Raw genomic sequence first — 20543 nt, 5'->3', positions numbered from 1 at the left:
CATAGAACCATAGAATGGTGGACTTGGCAGTGCTAGGTTAACAGTTGGACTTGATCTTAAAGGTCTTTTCCAACCTAAACAATTCTATGATTATATGATTCTATTCTATGGATCCGCTTTAATAGGTCCATGTCTTTATTGAAAACTGCTAGTCCAAGACACTTGACTACATACACTTTTCATAACTTTTTAATACAACTTAGTCTTAGTCCAATCAACTCGTCATTATCATGAGCTATTAATCTTCACTGCAGATATTTGTGTAAAGCTTCTGACTTTGTTCTGACAAGGCTTATTAGCTCAAGCATAAACCACACATGTGGGTCTATGCAGCTCCAGAATCAATATGGTCCCAGCCACAACAAACCCATGCTTTTGCGACATCAAGTCCCAGCTGCTAAACTGCCAGGGACAGTGGGTGTACAATTGTGCCATGCTCCTGAATTCATCCAGTTCCTGGAGGTGCAGTACTGTGTGGATGCAACCATCCTGCTTTTAGCTCCAAACTGGCTCCACGGGATGCACGTCCAAACTAATAGCCACTCCCAGAACCAGACACACTGTGGAGTTAGAGGCAAAGACACTGCAAAAGTCAGGTTGAGAGTGACTGAGCAGAGAACCTGTGTTTTTCTTTTATTTGTGCTTTTCCAACCTCTTCTCCCCCTCACACATGCACAATTACACAAATTAACTCCTGTGGGTGTAATTCCAGCACACAAAACTGGTGATATTATAGTAGCTTATTTTGATAAATTGATTTTGAACTATGGCAGTGCTTTTAACTTTGTTCTGTTAGTGAGCTCCTAAAACTTTCATAGGACAGATAAACATTTTTGTGTGGTGAACTTAGGCCTTAAGATTCTTGGGTTTCTTAATTGCCCTCGTGAACCTTTCACAACCCACAGGCTGAAAGCCACTGCAGGGCTTGAAAACAGCTGCAACAGGAAAAGGCACCCACCTAATGATATTATTCTTCAAATGTAAAGGAATAAATAGGTGCAAAAAAACCTGTGTGGGCCAGTCCCAAGGCAAATCAAGATGTGACAGCAGACAGCAAATAAAACATAAAGCTTCCATCATGGAGCTTTTTCAAAAGAAATAGCTTTTTCTGAGGAAATATAACCTTAATTATTTGCAAAGACAGAAATGGTTGCCTGGTGCCAAATGGAGGCCTTTTCTATTACAGTAACTTTCCTGGCTGTCAACAGCTTTTCCCTCCTGTCCACTCTATTTTCAGCTATTACTGGACATTCAGGAGGGCAAATAAGGCAGTTAAGATGCTCCAGGGCCTCATGGCTCCACCTCATAATCGCCTCTGCAACAACTCCAGTGATACACCCTTCTGACGTACTGTAATCAGCCACGATTGCAGCTATAAATTGTAGCAAATAGACCCTATCAGAACATGAGAGCTCCCTTCTGGCTATCACATAAAAAACAGTATGACCTGTCCATATCAACCCTCCCATAGCTCACTTCACCATGCAGTATATATCCTTCACTTACACCAACCACGGAAATGTGAGGAAGGCAGCTGGGCGTTGCTGGTAAGAAGAGACTACACTGACTATCAAGGGAAATTGTTAACCATTCACAGCAGCTGAGCTGTGAATGGTGAAGGCTCAAATGCTGCCCAAGTGACATCATAATGTCAAGTCACCAGAATCCTCAAGCTGTATTGCTCATCACATGGAGCTCATAAAGCTCCATTGCTCAAAATACGCAAGTGAAAGATGCAGTGACAAAAACTTCTTGCTAAGTTTTCCCATCATTAGCTCAGACCCAAACTTACTCTCATCTTTCTCCGACAACTCAAGCTAACGTTCACATCATGAGCAACTGTGAAGGTGTGCACACTAGCATGCTTTTCCAATCAAAACAAGTGTCAGATTTAATCATTTTTTTTCCCGAGATTTCTTAACGACATGCAGTTTAGAGAGCCTAAATAACACCATGAAACATATGCAAGGTTATTAAAACTATTTTGCAAGCAGAACTTGCAGTAATGAAAATAAGTCACACTCATAACTTATACTATCTCATTTGCATTCAGGATTGAATAAAGCACACAGGTAACTCATAATAGGATTTTTCTTATTCAGGCCATAGATTGGCAAATTGCAAATGTCTTGATATATTTTTCATTAAAGAATGAATGAGGGTTGTTCTTTGAAAAATGTCATGTACGTCCACAGGAAAGTTAAGCCCTAGATGTGTCAGAGTCCACACTCAAAACCAGAAAATGGTTTTGTTTTAATCACACTCTTAATTTGTTCTGTGTCAAATTGAGATATTGCCTCCACTTTCCTTGGAGGGAGCTATGAAACCAACTAATTCATATTTACAGAGCACTTCACACGGGGTTCATCTGGCTAAATGTCAGCTCTCTAGACAGGGTAATACCAGGGACTCTCATTCAGTTAGTTTTTGAAAGATTAATCTCTTATTAAAACAGATGCCAAAAGTGCGTGTTTGTCTCCATTGACATAAAGAGAGCTTAGGATGCTCAGGTTGCATGCTAAACCTCAGCTAGCTGGTGAGATAGCCTCCACTCTTAGATACCCCATTGCCAACCAAAGCCCGTGGAGGTAATGGACACTTTAGTTGCTGAAGGATTTCAATAGCATTACAGGAAATGTGACATCGGGCCATACACTAAACAACAAAGAACTGTGCTGAGGGTGAGATGCATCTCACCTGATTCTAGCTGTCTAAAAAGGAGACATCTAATGTATGTAGGTTGCCTCGGTTCCCTTGTGGGTCAGCAGAGAAATGTAGGAATCTCTAGGAAAATGACTCATCGCATGTGTCTCAGACCTACCTACAGACAGGCTGAATCACTATTTGGCAGTGCCTACCTCCTTCCAATCAGCAGAAGGGGAGGCCTTACAGACAGTAATTTTCAGACTGCTGAAGTTGGGTGAGATATATTCTACTCATAGGGCATGCTATCTGTTTTGTGCAGTGAATGAAGCAGAAGTAAAGAGGAAAAAAATGTTAACTAATCATGTGTAACATATTATTGCTTCATTTGCCATCACGATTGAATAAAGGTTGCAGATTTTTAAATTCAGACCAGCAATATCTTAAGTTTGCTATCCTGACCATTTACTGTAAGAGTCTCCTTAAACAGACACCATCCCATTTCTAAGTGGAAGAAGAAACAAACAAACCCCAAATATTGTCATTTAGGCTGAGAAATTAGTCAAGGCAGATTGCCCAGCTGGGACTGGAAAGAAGACACATAGGGAAAGTTCCAAATAAATTTGTGTTTTACAGTGACCTCTAAGATTATTTCAGCTGAAGGACAATATAGTATTTTTTTATTGTTATTAATTTGTCTACTTCATGTGCCTGGAAGCACTTTGGTTTGAGTATATTCCCTTGTTGACTTTAGGACTGGAACGAGGATTGTGAGGGTGACAGCATGATGCTTTTAATTTAGTCTTGAACCACAATGTTCATGTAAAAAAACAGGTGATGCTGTAATCTTTTCTCCAACACTTGAAGAGGAGTTTACACCTGGCACTGTCTGGCTGCTAACAGCGCAGTGGAAACAGCTCACTTAGATCTCTCCCCAAACATCTCACTTGCCGTTTAGTCTGGCATACAGCATTTCTGGGCTGGATTGACAGCAGAAATATGGGCTGCCCATTGGTTTTTCCACCACCAAGGAGGGACCACGCTGTCAGTGCCATAGGCAAAATGAGATCCTACACGTAGCTTCCCAGTCCTCTCCACAAGTGAAATGGGAAAGAACATACCTGCCTAAATTAGCAAGGACAAAGCTCCCGTTACCCAGTCATTGCACCATGCTCCAGCACAGGATGAAACGGTGGGACTTTCCTGTTCTCAGTTGCTTTGATTTAAAAGGTGGTTTTTTGTGTACCAGGGCAGGTGTGGTTTCCCAGTTGGCTTATAAACTATTTAATCAGTAATGCCATAAATATGGCAATTAATAAGATGAATAATGCTCTTTGATCATAAGCCTCCTACTTCATTATAGCTACTAAAACAATATAAGGCCACGGAAACCCTGTAGCATGATTACATCTCCTGAAAAGCAGCACACTCTAGTCCATTAACATTAAAATTAGAATAGTGACCTGAAAGAGAAGCTCAGATTCTTAACAGCATACTTGGCTTGAAAAGCAATTTCTTATGCACTGCTCTGCTGATCAAATCAGCCGAATGTCTCTTTACTTGCAAGTAATAACTGCCTTACAGGAAGCAGTCCATTTTTCCAGAATCAGAAAACACACGCAGATTTGCCTGTTACAGGGAAAAGATGGGCAAAACGTGGCACTGGACACTTTCTACATCATCTAACTGTAATACGCAACCAGATTCTCTTTTACAGGAAAGATGTCCACACTGCACCCCACCACACACTCTGGTGTAGCCAAAGGATGATCAAACAGCTCTGTACTTGTCCAGTGGTCCTACAACATTTGTTTCAAGATAATTATTTCAAGACCAGACCAAAGGGGCCATGGTTGGTTGCCCTGAGTACGAGCTGGATTTCTGCCTGGCTCCATTAAGGATCTGATACGGACAGCATGGCGGCAGCTAGTGTGCATGTTGAGGTTTTCCTGTCTGTCCTGTGTTCAGAGGCAAAAAACCCCACCAAATTAAAACAGCACCCAAACCCAGAAAACCAGAGCAACAAAGGGAAGTTTTAATAGCCAGAAAACACAGCAGTGTGCCCATTCGGAAAGTCTTCTCAAAGTAGGACAGAACCCTTAATTTCTTCTTTAGTCTGAAGAAACCTTCTGAGGAAAGTCTCCTGCTTTGCATTCCCAAGGAGCACAAGACAACACTCCCAGGGGAAACCACTGGGCTACTTCTAATTGTGAAAGTTTCTGGTGAGGCAATGGCCTGGAGGTGAATGTGGAAAGCAGGTGAGAAAGGAATCAGGAAAGGCACTGGACATCAGAGCCTCAAGTGATGCGTCCAGAATATATTTATTATGGAGGATTTCCAGCCACAAGCATCAATATAAAACAAAGCAGCTTTTGCAGGAAATGCTCCATACTCTGGTCTTGCTTAAACTCTCAGCTCAGTTATCAGCCTTGTCAATGTATTGATGGAGTATCACCAATCGCCAAGGTCAGGGAGGTTGTCATCAGCTACTGGTTCTCTGAGACTTCTGAAAATAGCAATCTATATTGCCTGTGATAAAACAGCATCTGTTCCTTTTACTAGAGGGAGGTCAATGGCAATAAACTTTATGGTAGACTAGAGGAGTGTATAAATTCCTAGGAAGAACAATATCACTTGGGAGTCTTTCAGCAAATACAAGATCTTACCAATTTTCTTGCCTAACGTTTCTGCAGTCTTGAAAGTTAAGCCTTCATGGATTGCCTGTACTCACAAGAAAAAGCCTGTGTGCTCATTAGATCCTGAACATCCCTTTCAATTCCTCCAGTATTATCTGCAAGGCTATTAGAACCATAAAGAGCCCTCATTCTTGTTACCTGTCTTAGTTACTTTCTGTGCTAATATATACTTTCAAAGTAACAAAAAAAAAAAGTTATCATGCCATATTCTAAAGTTAAATAGTGCATTGAACCAGCTATGTCTGGCAATTAGTTACTTGAAGTTAGAGTATGGATGAGGGGTATGATTTTTCTTCTACTGTATCTAAACCTTTAGCATCCTTATCTTCCACAATGCTCTAGGCTGAAAACCGGTATTTCTGGACAGCCAAGATGTGTCTCAGTTCAGAGCTGAGATAGAAGTAAAAGTGTCCAAACCCTGAATAGGAGACCTACTACTTCATTCACCATGTGTTGCTGTTATTGTTATGGTAGTCATCATCTGCTACAGCATTTTTGCTGTTCCTGGTATTCCTTCCTCCACAGGAAAGGAAATCTGGCAAGAGCTGACAGAGCATCAGACAATTAGGGATATTTTCAAGTGGTCACTGAAGTCTCCATCTCCAAGGCTCTTCCACCACGTTAAAACTACCTACATCCATATCAGTATATCACTGCCCCAACCATAGTTCCACTTGGCAACAAGAAGTAGTATTTAGGAGGGGGTGAGGGGCACACTGATGCTATCATCCTTCAACATATTCCTGGCGTGCTGGCAGAAGGCAGTCAGAAAACCCTTTTCCTCTTTCTTGATGACCAGCTGCTTGGGTTGGTGAGCTGTCTATGATGACAACACTGGGGTCAATGTCAAAGCAGCTAGACACTAAATCTTCACATTGTCCCCGCATCCTTGTGGGGCACACAGGTGTCACTTGTTTGCTCGTGGTAATCTAAACAACAGGTAAGGTCAGAGTCCTGCAGCTCAGAAACTGTTTAGACCTGTCTCATTGCGAATGATTGTAAAAAGGGGTTTGAAAGAAAGTCTTTTGCTGGACTAATTTTTTTAAACTCTCTCTGGCTGTTGAAAGAAGTAGTTTTCAAAGACTTACAATGCATAGAAATTCTGTCTCCTTGCACTGTTTTATTCCTCTCTAGTTCACCTTTCCAGCAAAGACAGAAAAAGCAGCAGCTTATTTTTTTGTGTGGATAATTCACCCCACATCTAGCACTCCCAGCTCAACAGTTTGATTCAGCAGCAGCATCCAGCAGTGGTTATCTGACTTATTCCCAAAGCGTTAAGGACTGCACCACTGGAGGAACAAACCAGAGAGATTTACTGGCTGCCTACAAGCCGTGCATGAAGTAGTGCGGTGACTAAAGGGGTTGCACAAGTCATTAAAAAAATTAATTTGCTATATTTTAAAAGCAGCTTGCAAAGGAATTTTGGAACTATATAATTTTCCAGAGCCTACAGATTAAAGGGCCTCAAGAGTGTTTTAAACAGGTTCTTGCTATTAACCAATTGCCCTTTTTTTCCACAGATGTTACGGTTGGGATTTAAGCAGCACTTCCTGCTGGTCTGACTTTCTTCTCACCAGATCTACCAGACTTCAGTGAGGACAGCAGCTAAGAGCTGAAGCTAATAATGAGGCTTTGTGGAAGCACACGGAACAGCTCTTACACCAGCATGAAGAAGGTATCTTCCAGCAGGCCTATTATTACCTTCTAGGTGATACTCCATAAGGTGGTTTAGAGGATCCTTTATATGGTCTCAGTTTTATAACAATAATAAACCAGATTTACCCCTGATACACGATGCCACCACTCGGGCTGTTGGTTTACTGATCCTGGTTTGCCTCCTCCGCATCACAACTTGTGGGAGATGCGAGTTCTACTTTTCCTTGGCCCTAGCAAAGCAGCGAGCCACAAGAGTCCCATGCAGATCACAAAAAGGGCTTGATCTCAGCTCAAGCACCAATCCACATTTGGGATTATGAGAAGCAGAAAACTTGCTTGAGGAATATAACAAGAGTTATACCTCAAAAAGGAGCAAGCTTCGGGAGGCAGTGAGGCAGGTGAGCAGGCGATGACCAGGTTGAGCTACAGGGCCACTCTGTTTCAGAAACATCAGCCTAAAGCTTCAGTCAAAAACAGGGGACAGATACAGCACTTGGTAGCCTTACACAGGAAAGGAAAGATAACACTTCAGGAAAGATAAAAGGGATATAAAACCAGTGAGAAAATTAGGCCAAAGAGACAGTATGAGAGAGAGGTCAAAACCACAAGCAAATAAGTGAATACACAGTTTTAGCCATCTCACCTGGTGGAAAGAGCTGTTGTAATCTAACCCCCAGCCTGTTGTGAAAACAGGAAATAAACACATGTCTACAGCGGCTGCCTCTCAGGCAGCACCTTTCAACACCTGAACTCATGTTAATAACACACCACTTTATGTGATGCATTGTTCTGTTTATCTACAACAGTCCACTCATTCTCTCTTACCCGTTTGCCTCTCAGTTTTCAGACAGTTGCAAGTGGCATATTGAACGACATTGAAAGCTGTTTTTGACACTGAACTCTTTGCCTCATTACTGAAGGCTTTCCTGTGTTCAAGTCATTCTCCATTTTCTCAGTGATGGACATTTGGCTTAGTGCCACAGTCCCTCTTTCAGCTCCTTTCCTGCTCCAGTGATTTACAAGATTAAACAGGCGTTCATTATTCCTTTGATGTCCTTGTATGCCAGATAGGCTTCCACCAGCTGAACTTACCAGGACTATTTGTATTAGGTTCTGATTTTAATTATTTCCTCTATTTTGAAGCCCTCTTTTGAGTTCCTCGGGTGCTAAGGTGCTCTGCGTTCCTCTGGAAAGCCATAAAATGGCATAACTGCAAACTCACCACTTGGGACAGCAGTGGGGAGGGGAGGACTCAACATTTACTTGAATAAAAGTTTTGTTGGCAGCAAGGTGGACCCAAGAGGACTCTATGCATATAGCTGAGGAAAAATGACAGCAGATAAGTGTTTATGAGAGCAGAGTGGCAGGACTGATGAATTCAGCATAACCAGCAACAACTCCTACTGCTTGCTTTAGTATTATTTTCAGGGTAAGACAATGTATTTGAGGAAAAACAGCTTACGAAGACATAGCCTGCTAGAGTCTCCTTGTAATGCTACTATCTGGGCTATACGAAAACCCCACCAACATGTTGTTCATGAAAATAAAAATATTCTCATTAATTTTAGGTGCTATGAGCAAGGCCTAATATGAAAGCAGGTAGGGACTGCTCTCTAAGAAACTGTGGTGGTTGCTTTATGCCAGATGATCAGTACAAAACAGATTAGACCTACAGGTAAACCAAAACCTGGCCACAGCTGTCATCAGACACCATTCACATCAGACAGACTGATTTAACTCCAAGTGTTCGGAGGAGTTTATTGAAATTATATATGCACCTTCTTCCCACCATGTGTGCATAATGGCCAAAAAGCTTGCACTGATGAAAAATCTATGGGATGGTTTCTCCAGGACCCTCTTGTGCAGCAATCTCTTTCTGAAGTAGAATTAATCTAAAATATTTGGATCAAGAAATATCTGGAAGTACCTCATGGCTAGCCAATCTATTAGTCTTTTTATAGCCAAGGGACTGGTTCCTTCTTGGGCTGTGACTAGTCAAAAATCAAATTTATTTCCTCTTCATCAACCTCGAATGCACTGGAATAAGAAAAAATCCTGGCTTGTTTAACTTCTGGGATAAAGCAAATACTACAAGTTTAAAAAAAGAAAAAGCCTTTAGGGATAGATTGATTTTTATTTTTTGAATATGCAGGTAGATCCGAATGCCTCATGTGCATATTCCTGTGCATGGTTAACCCTTATTAAGTCTTTTGTGTGAATGCAGAAGTCAGAATTTGCCACTGCTGGGATTCAGACCAGAGAAAGGCTTTTACAGGGACCATTCAGCTATTAACAGCTTTCTTCCCACAGTAGCAGATTCTAAAGTAACTTCAGTATTCGTCCTCCATGTTCCCTGATGTTTTTGAGCAGCTTAGCCAGGCTACCTGCTCCAGCACAGATCTGATGCCTAGCATCGGTCCAGTCATTCACAGTGCCAGAAGTCCACTGAGATCCATGGTGTTGGGTAATAGCTACATCTCTGACCATATTAGGAAAAAGATTCATTTAAAACATGTTTTTTTATTCAAAGAACTCAACCCAGCTCTGTGGGTGATGGCTTGGTTATGTGTACTCTGCAGGATGCTTGACTGTTTCCAGGCTCCTAATCCAGATGCACAGTTTGGTGGCACCCTACCCCCTGTTGGGGTGACTGTACACTTTCACTTCCCAATTCTTTAGTTTCTGTAGAAAGGCAATTCCTTGGTACATAAGACCAAAAGAAACCACCACAGGTCCCTGGTGGGGATGATCTGGATAACTGGGGGATCTGGACACCAGGCATGCCACGGTGCACATCTAATGCACAGGTTAGAGCTAGCCCATAGGACTGCAGTGGCTACACTTAGAAGTCGTAGATGATGGTAATTATTTGCCTGCCTGACCTAGTTTTCTTGGAGCTACTGGGTATTAAAATGTCCTTGAACATGGGTGAATCATTTGGCAACCTCTGAAAAACTTCAAAGGTCTTTTAAGTGCGATGATCCAGGCTCTAATGTTAAGATTAGCTATTGCACAGTACACAGACTTTCAGAAAGCAAAGCTAAAAGGGACTCACTAAGGTCACCTGCACTGAAGGTATCCCACCTACCAGCCCAGAGGACAAATCCACCCCACAGCACAAGTCCATCCATCTTCTCCACCTCACAGGAGGCTGAAATGACTCTTGGGACTACAGGCACAGGTCAGCTGCTACTTTCCCTATATACTTCTCATGGATATACAGCAGCTATAGCCAGTTGTATGTGTCTCAGGAACCAGGTTTCAAATTCAGCTCTCCAGATCCTTAAAGAATGGAGAACATTAGCACTCAAGGCAGTGCTAATCACTCTTTATGAAATTTTATATGGGGACTTCCTAGGGCAAGTGGGGGGGGAAGAGGAAATAAGAAGCCCTTAGCCCTTTCCCCATTATCTTTGCCTAGTGAAGGGTCACTGAAAAATGTGACAGCAAAGTGGCTATGCCATGGCACAGCAAAGCTTCATCCTTCTGTCCCACTTCCCATCCACATCATAGGTGTATCCAGTCCTGCCTATACAGGTATAGCACTGAGGATGGAGAGGAGAGTGGCTGGGGTCCGCATGAATAGCCAGCTTCACCTTCATCGCATATGTGCAGTCTTTGCTGGTGACCACCGTCTCTGTGCATCTACTGTCTGAAGACAGTGATCCGTTACAAATCTCTGCAGCTATTCATGGATTTTCCACTCGCCTCTCAGGGGGTTCCCAAGGAGACTATGAGAGGGACAATATGGACTGCCAAGTGCAAAGGGAGGGCAAAACACCCATCACACAGGCACCACAAAAACGCTTTTGTCCCCTGGAGGACATCGGTCTAATGTGCTCGTTCTGCAGGTTCAACAGCCTGGACACTCCAATTTCCTCCTGCTACCACGTGTTTTAGTGGGCAAATATAAATAGTCCCAGGGATATTATAATTAGCTGGTGAGTCACCGGCATCTCTGGAATGCGAACCCTGTGCTGCAAACCGCAGGACACTGGAGACATGCTGACAGTTAAACCCAGCCACTGCAGTCTATAATTGTAGGGTACTAGTTTTACAACCAGTGCCTCTATCACAAAATGCCCAAACATCCTTTATAGAGCTACAGAAAAACACAGAGGTCATAAATACGCAGGCATTTTGCTCATTTGCACATGGAGGTTTCCGAGATGGGGAAGAGAGTTAGAAGCTGAGGTCAATCTGTGGTACAACCCATAATGCAATTTCTGCTGTTCTTGATACACACAGTCTTTGCGACTACTTAGGAGTTAGAGTCAGGGCTTTTATGTTCCCTCCTTGCCCGATTAACACCATCCAGTGTGGCTTGTATGGGATGTATAATGCGATGTAGTGGTTGGAAGTATCCCTCCCCAGCGTTAATTTCTCTTAGCACTTATAGAAAACATTGCAGGTCTTCCTTTACTTCTGTGGCAGATTCCCTCTGAAAACAGCAGTTAGTATCTGTTGAGGAATATTATCTCCTCTGGTGGATAATGTTGAGGACTAGAGCTCAGCCCATTTTTAATTCTAGGCATCATCCAGATTTCTGCAACCAAGTCCCATGTCCTGCAGGTCTAGTTTAAAATACAAATAATTCAAATGTGAAATTTTAAAACCTCAGGAAGTACAATTCATTTTCAATAACTTTCATGTGCTGTTTCGATGCAATGTAATGGTTCATAAAAATACACAAGGGGCACATCTTCAGGGTACAAAATGTTATCATTGTCTTTTCCTGCCTGGTCATGATTAATAGTAGGCCATGATCCTTTGTTAAATGTTGATGGAACCAAAATGACAATTCAGCAATATAAGAGATATTAAGTATTACAACTGGGGTTTTATTTTGAACACTTCAGGGCAGATGAGTTAAACCCTCTTTTGTCTTCATTTCTCTACTTGATAAAAAAACATGCTACCCACAAGGATGCTGTAAGACCTTGTTTAAAGTATCATTAAGCATTGCTTTAAAATATCAGACTTTCTGGAAGAGAAACAGTGTTTATCCTGGTATTCTAACCAGATTTCTTGCTTTCTTTCAAAATTCCCTGTGTGATTTCTAATGCATGCAGCAACATTTATATTCTGAATTTACGTGTTATGAACTGTTAAGCAGATGCCGCTTCACTTCACTGCCAAAATTTCTATCAGTAGTAGAGTAAAGCTGCCTATATATTCTTACCTCATGCAATCCTATTTCACTGTGGCAGCCCTTACCGAATGCTACAACTAGTGACTTGTTATTTAAATGCTATGATACCAGAGGGTCATAGAGTACAATCCTCTGCTATGAGAGGACTCATGACTGTCCATCACTGTTTATTTGTCTCCATTACTACTGCTTCACCGCTCGTTCCAGTACTTCATATCTCTGACAGTTTGAAACCTTCTTCTAAAGTCTTGAATGTATCTCTTAAACAGTTGATACCCATTTCTTATATACTTTTTGTCCGTTAGCTTGAGTGATTCCCCTATCCCCCTTCCGCTGTTCCCCTGATATATTTGCAGAAAGCAGTAGTATCTCCCCTTTCCACCTGCACACTGGAAGATTAACCAGACCCATTTTTTGAATCTCCTGTTTGAAAATAGTCTCTCTGGCTCCTGAACACACTAATAGCTCCATGAGGCTGAATCCATCTTTCCTGAGCTAAGGAGGTCTGAGCACACTTTTCTAGACAAGCAGTAACCAAAGCCCTGTCCACCCTCATGAATTCTTCCCTATCTCTACAAGACCTACTTTACCTTGTCCAATACTGTCCTTTGCCTTTTTCCCCAGCTGTACAGCACTGTGACTTAAAAACATCAGCTGCCTAAGACACCATCAGTTTCCAGAGTATGAGTTTATAGCACAAAGTCCTGTTATTGATCCATAAGTACCATAACAGGCCTTTTAAACCAATAGTCTCAAGTCAGTTGGAAGAACTCCCAGATTTTTGAGGCCAACCAGTTCCTCCTTCAAGGATATTCCGATCCCAATCTATATAGTGGTAATTCACAGAGAAGATTAGACCTAAAACTGGACCCTGAGGAGGTCCACCACTGTCTGCTCTCTGGCTTGTTATTCCCTTTCCTAGAAACTTCATCATTATCTCCCTGCTAGCCAGTTTCTGGCTCCCTTTACAACTTTGATTAATCTCTACCCTTTTTCACTTTAGCAGTGATTTTCAATACAGTACTCAACAAATGCTTGCTGAAGTCCAGAGAGATGAGATTTACTTAGTTCTGTTTGTCTAAAGAAAAAAATCACGTGTCTTTTAAAAGGAAAATATCAGTTTAGGCTGTTGGCTCTCTTCCAGCTCATAATGTTCTTTTTGATGCAGTTATTCACTTGATTATGCATGGAGCCATCCTCCTCACCCACACTCTCAGCCTCTGACTTAACAACATCCCATGCAACTTCCACCTCTCAGTCACACTGCTGGTTCCCTTCAATACCCAACGTTTGTCCTTTTATAGCTCATTTTATGATTTAGCTTCTATTTTTACTTCTACTAATCCAGGGTGACTCAATTCACATTCACTTAACTACAGACACAGACTTAAAGGTAGCAGGTCATGCTATAACTTGTATGCAGGTAGGGTGTACACGAAAGGACTGGCATTGGTGATGTTTCGTGTGAAAGAATTGCCTGTACCATCTGCCCATGCATGTCACCCAATAAAAATATAAGAAAAAAGAATCCCCAGAAAGACTTTTGTCCCTTTTACCTTCAGTTCTGATGTTTTGTCCCTGTCTAAGAGAGGGAAGAGGTGTTTAATCTGAGAAGCCTTTTAATATTGTCTTCCCTGTCCCCAAAATGAAATTTATTGCAACTCCCACTCTATGGGGCTGCACTTTGCGTCCATCTAGAAACAAGCTTGTGCAAGATATATCTATGAAGTTCTGTGTTAGGAGCTTGCTGGGCAAGGATCAATTTTGGTTGTCATTAAGCTTCCAAGTGGAACACAAGATACAGGCGTTAACTTCAAATCCTTGAACACATGAGGACCTGGGTAGCAGAGGAACAGCCTCCCCCAGTGCTGTCAGCAGTGAATCCGCAGAAATTCCAGAGCTGAAATGCTCTGACAAGTGTGAGGGAGCAGGAGGCAGGCTGCTTCTCAAAACTGAAGCGCAGTCCTCTGGAGCAAAACAGAAAAGCCTTTCACCAACAAGTAACAGCACAACACATCCTTTTGGAAGAGGAAACATAGCATACTAAGCCAACAGAAATTTTCCAGTTACTTTAGCTGGGAGAAGGCAATGATTTTCTGTTGTATTTGGACCCAGGGGCCCACAGTCTTCAGAAAATGCTATGGAATATGTAAGGAGAACATAAGGAGTGGAACAGCATTTTGGTCCTATACTGATCCATCTCCACCAGCACAATGACCTTTAGCAGACCCAGAATATCCATTCAACTTTTTCCAGAGGAAAGGCAGACAATTTCCTAATCACCAGGAACAGGAAGAGAAAGAGATCATTGTTGTCACACCGCATAAGAGCAATCAGGGGCCTCCTACAAATCCTCTTGATTGGTGAAGAGGGGCCAGGCACGTCACTTCAATCAAATAATATAACAATCTTGTTATTAAGTCACTGCATGGCATGGTGAATGTTTACACTTCACAGTGAACAGAGGTCCCCTGGGTCAAATAAATGTCAGTCTAACCAGGGGAACAGACATGTTGCAATAAAGGAAATTCTGATTAGGTATTAGGGGAAAAAAAAATAATCAGTGTGATAGTGACCAAACTGGAACAGGTGCCCAGAGGACCTGTGGAATGCCCATCTTTGGAGATACTCAAAACACAATTGTACGAAGCCCTGAACAACCTGTTCTAACTTCAAAGTGGACCTAAATTTGAAGTAGGCCCTGCTTTCAGTAGGAGGTTGGACCAGATGATTTCCATAGGTCCCTTCCAGCCTGAAATAATCTACAGATCTAAGACTGCAAAGTCATCTTTTAAGTTAAAATAGTCATCTTTTAAGTTAAAATGCTGAATATTGACTTGCTGTCTAGGAGGGAAGTGGGATTTGAAGATAAAAGGAAAACTAAGTCAAAAACTTTACAGAAGAGCTTAAGTATATACATATATACTCAGAGCTCTGCCTAACCTGACCTTGAATGTTTCCCCATCCCTGGAAACATTCAAGGTCAGGTTGGACGGGGCTGTGCAACCTGATCTAGTTGAAGATGTCCCTGCCCACAGCAGGGGGGTTGGACTAGATGACCTTTAGAGGTCCCTTCCAACCCAAACTATTCTATGATTCTATGATATATAAATATATATGCATATATGTATCTACACCTCACTCTACTCTAAACTTCTGCACCAGACCTGAAGTGGGATGCTTGTCCTTTATACTGTTCAACAGAATATTTATATTTTTGAAGTCAGATAAAAGCATAGAGTCTATTAATTAGCACATGAATTAAAATTCCACTCAGATAAACACAGATTAGACATAGACAGCCATTTGCAACATCTTCTGGAAAGGATCACACAGAAGACGATCATCTGAGGAGAGACACAATCCTCCCACTCATTTTGAGCAGCAGCTTCCACTGCGAATAGGTTCATTCAGAATCAGTAGGGCTATTTGCTGAATACAGCCCAGTGACAGGAGGACTGTCAGAACAAGTTGATGCAAGACCTAGCAATAGACAGCAGTTGAAAATGGGTGTTTCGGGATTATGAGTTTGGGTCTAATGACCAGAAAAGATGTTACCACCCAGCATTATCACAGGCTTAGATGTAATCAGACTGCAGCCAAAATAAGCTGCCTACAGACAGCACAGTTGGAACTGATATTTTGTGCAGGCAGTGAAAATCCCCCAATGAAAAAACCCTGAGCGAGTAGCAGAGCTGTCAAACCTTGACCATTTCTACTCATAATCAAATTGCAGAAGAGCCTCCGGCCTCCCACTGCAGTGACTTATGTTCTTGGGTCAGTCACAGATATTCCCAGTACATCCTTGATGGGCATCTTTTCTCTGCCAACAGCTCAAACAGTCTTGGGGAGCTAGAAAAGAGGTGCAGCCCACGCATATATCTGACAGATTAAGTCCTTCATCTGGCTGGAAAGATATATCAGAACTCACAGAAAAGCAGAGATATCACCAGACTGGCTTTCCTCTTGATTTTTCTCCAGCATTTCAGAAAAGATGGTTCTTCTTGGGGCTTTTTATCTTTTCTTTTTTTTCTTATACACATACATAAGCATTTCTGCAGTGGTAATTACCATTGTGCTTGGATGTCCCACAACAATCACAGATCAAATAAACGGATATTAAAACTCACCAAACATGGAGTGGTAAAAAAAAAAAGTAATCTCCAAGACTTACTGCATTACTCTATCTACTACACTAAGCTCCATTGGCTTTTTAATTTGCTGTCATATCAAAAGAAAGCTCATGATTAGTTTGCTTGATGACAGTTTGTCAACAGACAACTCTTTTCCAGCCCCGCAGTTTCTAATGTCCTTCTCCACCACTGAATATGTGTTGGATTAAGAAAATGCCAACTAGGAAAGGTGTAATGAATCAGAACATCACACTAGAAATGTACAGTTACATTATTTCAATTCCCAGAGGTACAGGAGAAAAGTGTGTCTACCTGGAATCTCATCAGTCCCTCCACTGGTGTGTTTGAATCGATCTCCTTCCACGTGGACATTTGGACACAGAACATCTGGAAAGCAAAAGAACCAGTATAAAATTATCACAGGTAAACACATCATTTTGGACGCTATAGTACTAACAAAAGCTGATCTCTTGGGTTTTGTCCAACACTTGCGCATGGTCCCACAGCAATAATTCTGGTTACCTCTCTCTGCATGCCCTAAATTACCCTTCCCCTATCCTATCCCCTAACCCCTATCGGACCCAACACACTGTGTCTAGTTTTGAGCCACTTTTTGCTGACTGGCTAGCCAAGAAGCCAAACAGAATAGATGATCTGAGCCTTTCCCTCAGCTGGGACATCACTCTGGGTTTTTCTCTTTCACTAGTGTGTAAATCTACATGAAGGTCACAAAAACTGAAGAAAATTGAAAATATTATTCCACTCTCAGATTTGTTGGAAGGGAATTTCTGAAGGCTCAACTGACATTGGGGTGCTGCTCAAACATTTCAGAAAGGATAGCTCCTACTCAGAAAAATCTCAAACCTAAAGTGCTAAGACAGGAAAGGGAATCCAGAGCATAGAGCGATGAAGTGACTTTAGTCACAACAAGGTCCCATCACAGGCCAGTGTCAGAGACAAAAAGTGAAGCCCGCTCTCCTATATCTTACTGTATTACATGTGATTCCCCTGTTAACACTCCTCCAGGACCATGACTATTTAGGTGTCTGCTCCTTGAGTTTGTTCAAGCAGAAAGCAGCGTTAAATATGACTAAAACTTTGAAGAATATTCACCCCTACACACAGGTTTCAAAAAAGTCATGAAAGTACCCAGCCTTTGTCAGCCATTTTTCATGCTCCTAATGAGTGTCAACACAATCACAGGTAAACGCTTTTCTGCAGAGAACTGTCTACCTATCCACCCCTTACCTGCCATTTCTTTGAAGTAACATTTATTTATGCTTTGTTTTCCCAGATCGATAGGTAATTGCACACCTGTAGACACTGGGGACAGGTAACTCAAGGAATCAGTTTAATAAGAATATAAAAATGAACCCCTGACTTTTCACCGCTTGCACAGCCCCACATTCATGTCCTTTCTCTGATTTAAAGAACAGCCAGGTGAGGACAGCCAAGTCCCATTCCTTCATTTGCCCAGTTGCACACATGCTAATACGCATATCCTTTGCAGTTGCAATACTTATCTTGATGCATATGGTATTTAGCATCGTCTCCACCTGGTGTTTAGTATGTTATTCCTTCAGTATCATTCATTGTTGTGCTTGTGAAGGAGCAGCAAGGGCCAACTGCTCCCTAAGGGATGGGGAGCCAGGAGCTGAGGGTGACCCAAGCCCAGGAAATGCCCTCACCAATGGGGCACAATCTCTCAGGGCTCTCTGAAGACTTTCTACAGCAGGTCTACCTTGAATTGTGTGTGACGCTACATCCAAAATCTTGAGACAAATAAAGACTTTTCTGAGGACACTGCCAGCGGGCCCTATATCTCTCCTCCTGCTTCCTGACTCTCAGTAAAAAATCCAATATTCCACAATGTTTGGTTAAGCCTAGCAATGAAATCAGGTATTTTTCCTGCTTTATTGTGCTAATGAATTTACGGTCCAGATTATCGGCTGCAGATGTGGCACTCAGCTCAGTGGAACCAAAGGGGACTGTAAAAGCCATTGCCAGAAGCCCCAACACCCAACACAGCAATCAAAAGCAGTCGAACACATTCAGCCACCCCTTTGCCGCAGCAGTGAGGGAGGCCAGAGAGTGGTTGCTCATGCAAGTGTGTGTTACCCAGGGCATGTCAGATTTTCATTGGACCATCTTTAGGGCTGCTGCTTCTATAGATAAAATTCAGAGTAGTCACTTTTTTTTTTTCACCACGCCAGGAACCAATACTGATTGATGCACAGGGTCACTTCGTGCAAATTTTAGCCAGAGGTCTCTTGTGCTCCCTGATGCCTGTTGGTTTGAAAGCCAGGATACTTCAGTCAAACCCGCTTATGTCTTAACATCAGACAGGTGAAACCATGTGCTAGGCTCCCCTCCATCAGAGGTCTGCACAACTTTCCAACACAATAGGGAGCCTCTTCTCTTTTCGGAGAACTTTAAAAGTTGAAAAACTTTTAAACCATTAAGGCTTGCAAGAGCCAAAGATAGGCCACCTCTATTCCCATTCAAAACTAAGCTGTACTGACAAAAGATTTGCTTAGAAGTGTCAGAAGCCCTGTGCAGATGATATACTGATGCATTGAATTTTGGTTTTGTTAACAACAAATGATCTTTTGGTTACAGGCACTGAGTCAGTGCAGTAAACAGCACTTCTGAGCCCGTCTCGGAACTGCAAGATGTACGGCTACGCAGTAAAATAAGCAACATAAGAAATCAAAATGAGCAAAATTCCCCCAAATAAAGAGTAAACAAATGGAAGTCATGAATAAAATCACAAAAATGTCATTCAACTTTGCTGCCCAGGACTCCTGAGAGATACACAGGGAAGACTAAAACATCTCAGACACAGCAGTGTACCTCTTCATGCAACAGGGAGGTAATGTCTGAATTATAGATACATAAATTATCACTCCAATCTTTAAGGACATCACACACTCTCCATCAAGTCCAATTAGAAAGTACCGTGGCTTCCTAGCAGGGAGGTATGAGCTAGCAAAATCTTCCTGGTTTTAGCTTTTATTTTGGAACGAGGACTATACAGCAAACTCATCCGCTTGGCCTTAGTGCAGAACTGTCTTACCACAAAAAATAGAAATGCCAATGTTAATAAAATGATTCTTTTCTTCTAGCCCTGTCCTTTAAATCTCTTATTACCTCTTAAAGAACTGTGGCCTCACTTTGGCCTTCATTTTACACGTCCTGTGCTCCTTTTGGCTTCTCCCTTCCTGTCTGCATCTAAGGCACAAGCATAAACAGTCCACAAGGGAAAGAAAACAATTGCAATGCTCACTTTCCAGCTACAGAATAATTCACAGAGGCACAAAAGAGGTTAGTGCTTTACCATCCAGATTAGCAGCACGGCTACTTGTGTCCAAAAGAGCCGTGTGCCAGACTGACAGCACATCTATCGGTCCCAACCAGCAATCGGGTCTCATTGCTACACCCAGGGGTGCACTGACAGGAAAGGCAAGACGAAAGCCGTTCCTCTCCTGTGGAGCCTTTCTATGAGATCCCTAAGGTAAGTGAACATTTTAAGATCAAAGAAGAGTGTTTATGCCTATTCTTTCTGCTACTGCCTGGCCAAACTTTGAGCAAACACTCGCAGCACTTGGAGGATTTGCACTGCAAATGGCAGAAAGAGTAATAAAATCTGCACTGCAGCTACATCTCTACTAATTTGTAAACATTTACAGGTTTGCAAAAAAGATACAACTGACTGACCCGAGCTTTCAGCCGCTGGTCCTTGTTACGTCCTCTCTGGCCGTCATTCAAATCTGTATGAGCTTGTAGTTGCTTTCAAATACATATTGTTTAAAACTACTTCCTTGTCCTCAACTTTATGTAATATTCTGTCAACCCTTTGTTTTATCCACAAATTTTATCAGCAAAAATTTTCCGTTTATGTCCATGTTGTTCATGGAAATTTTTAATAGCACCAGAACTGCTATATATCCCTTTTATGGTTGCACTACATGAGATCAGTCAGCTCTTAATCCATTTTAGCGTGTTACTTTTTAATGCAAATGTCATTCAACAGGCAATAACAATGCCTAAGAACAGATGTATTATATCTAGGTAGTTACCATATCAACCAAACTGTAACTCCCCACAGAAAGAAAATGGTTTTGTTAGAGATGACCTCTTTGTCATAAAATTATAATCCTTGAATAGGAATACCTAATAATTCCCATTCTGTAATATTTTATTCACTGGCTTCGACATCAATTATTTTTTTTTTGCAAGTGAGATCAGGCAAACTGGTCTATA

The 20543-nt window shown here is 41.9% G+C and overlaps 1 protein-coding gene across 1 annotated transcript in view; it reads right to left on the bottom strand.

Annotated features, from left to right (window-relative positions):
• The window catches only part of COL22A1 (collagen, type XXII, alpha 1), a 215563-nt gene that overhangs the window by 155734 nt on the left and 39286 nt on the right, over window positions 1–20543 (bottom strand). The window contains exon 3 of the mRNA XM_009320934.1: window positions 16593–16667. Within this exon, the coding sequence (XP_009319209.1) occupies window positions 16593–16667 (75 nt within the window). The remainder of the gene's footprint in view (window positions 1–16592; window positions 16668–20543) is intronic.

Source organism: Pygoscelis adeliae, unplaced genomic scaffold (assembly GCF_000699105.1).
Source record: "Pygoscelis adeliae isolate BGI_AS28 unplaced genomic scaffold, ASM69910v1 Scaffold342, whole genome shotgun sequence".
Classification (NCBI taxonomy): domain Eukaryota; kingdom Metazoa; phylum Chordata; class Aves; order Sphenisciformes; family Spheniscidae; genus Pygoscelis; species Pygoscelis adeliae.
This window is presented reverse-complemented; position numbering and strand designations above follow the sequence as displayed.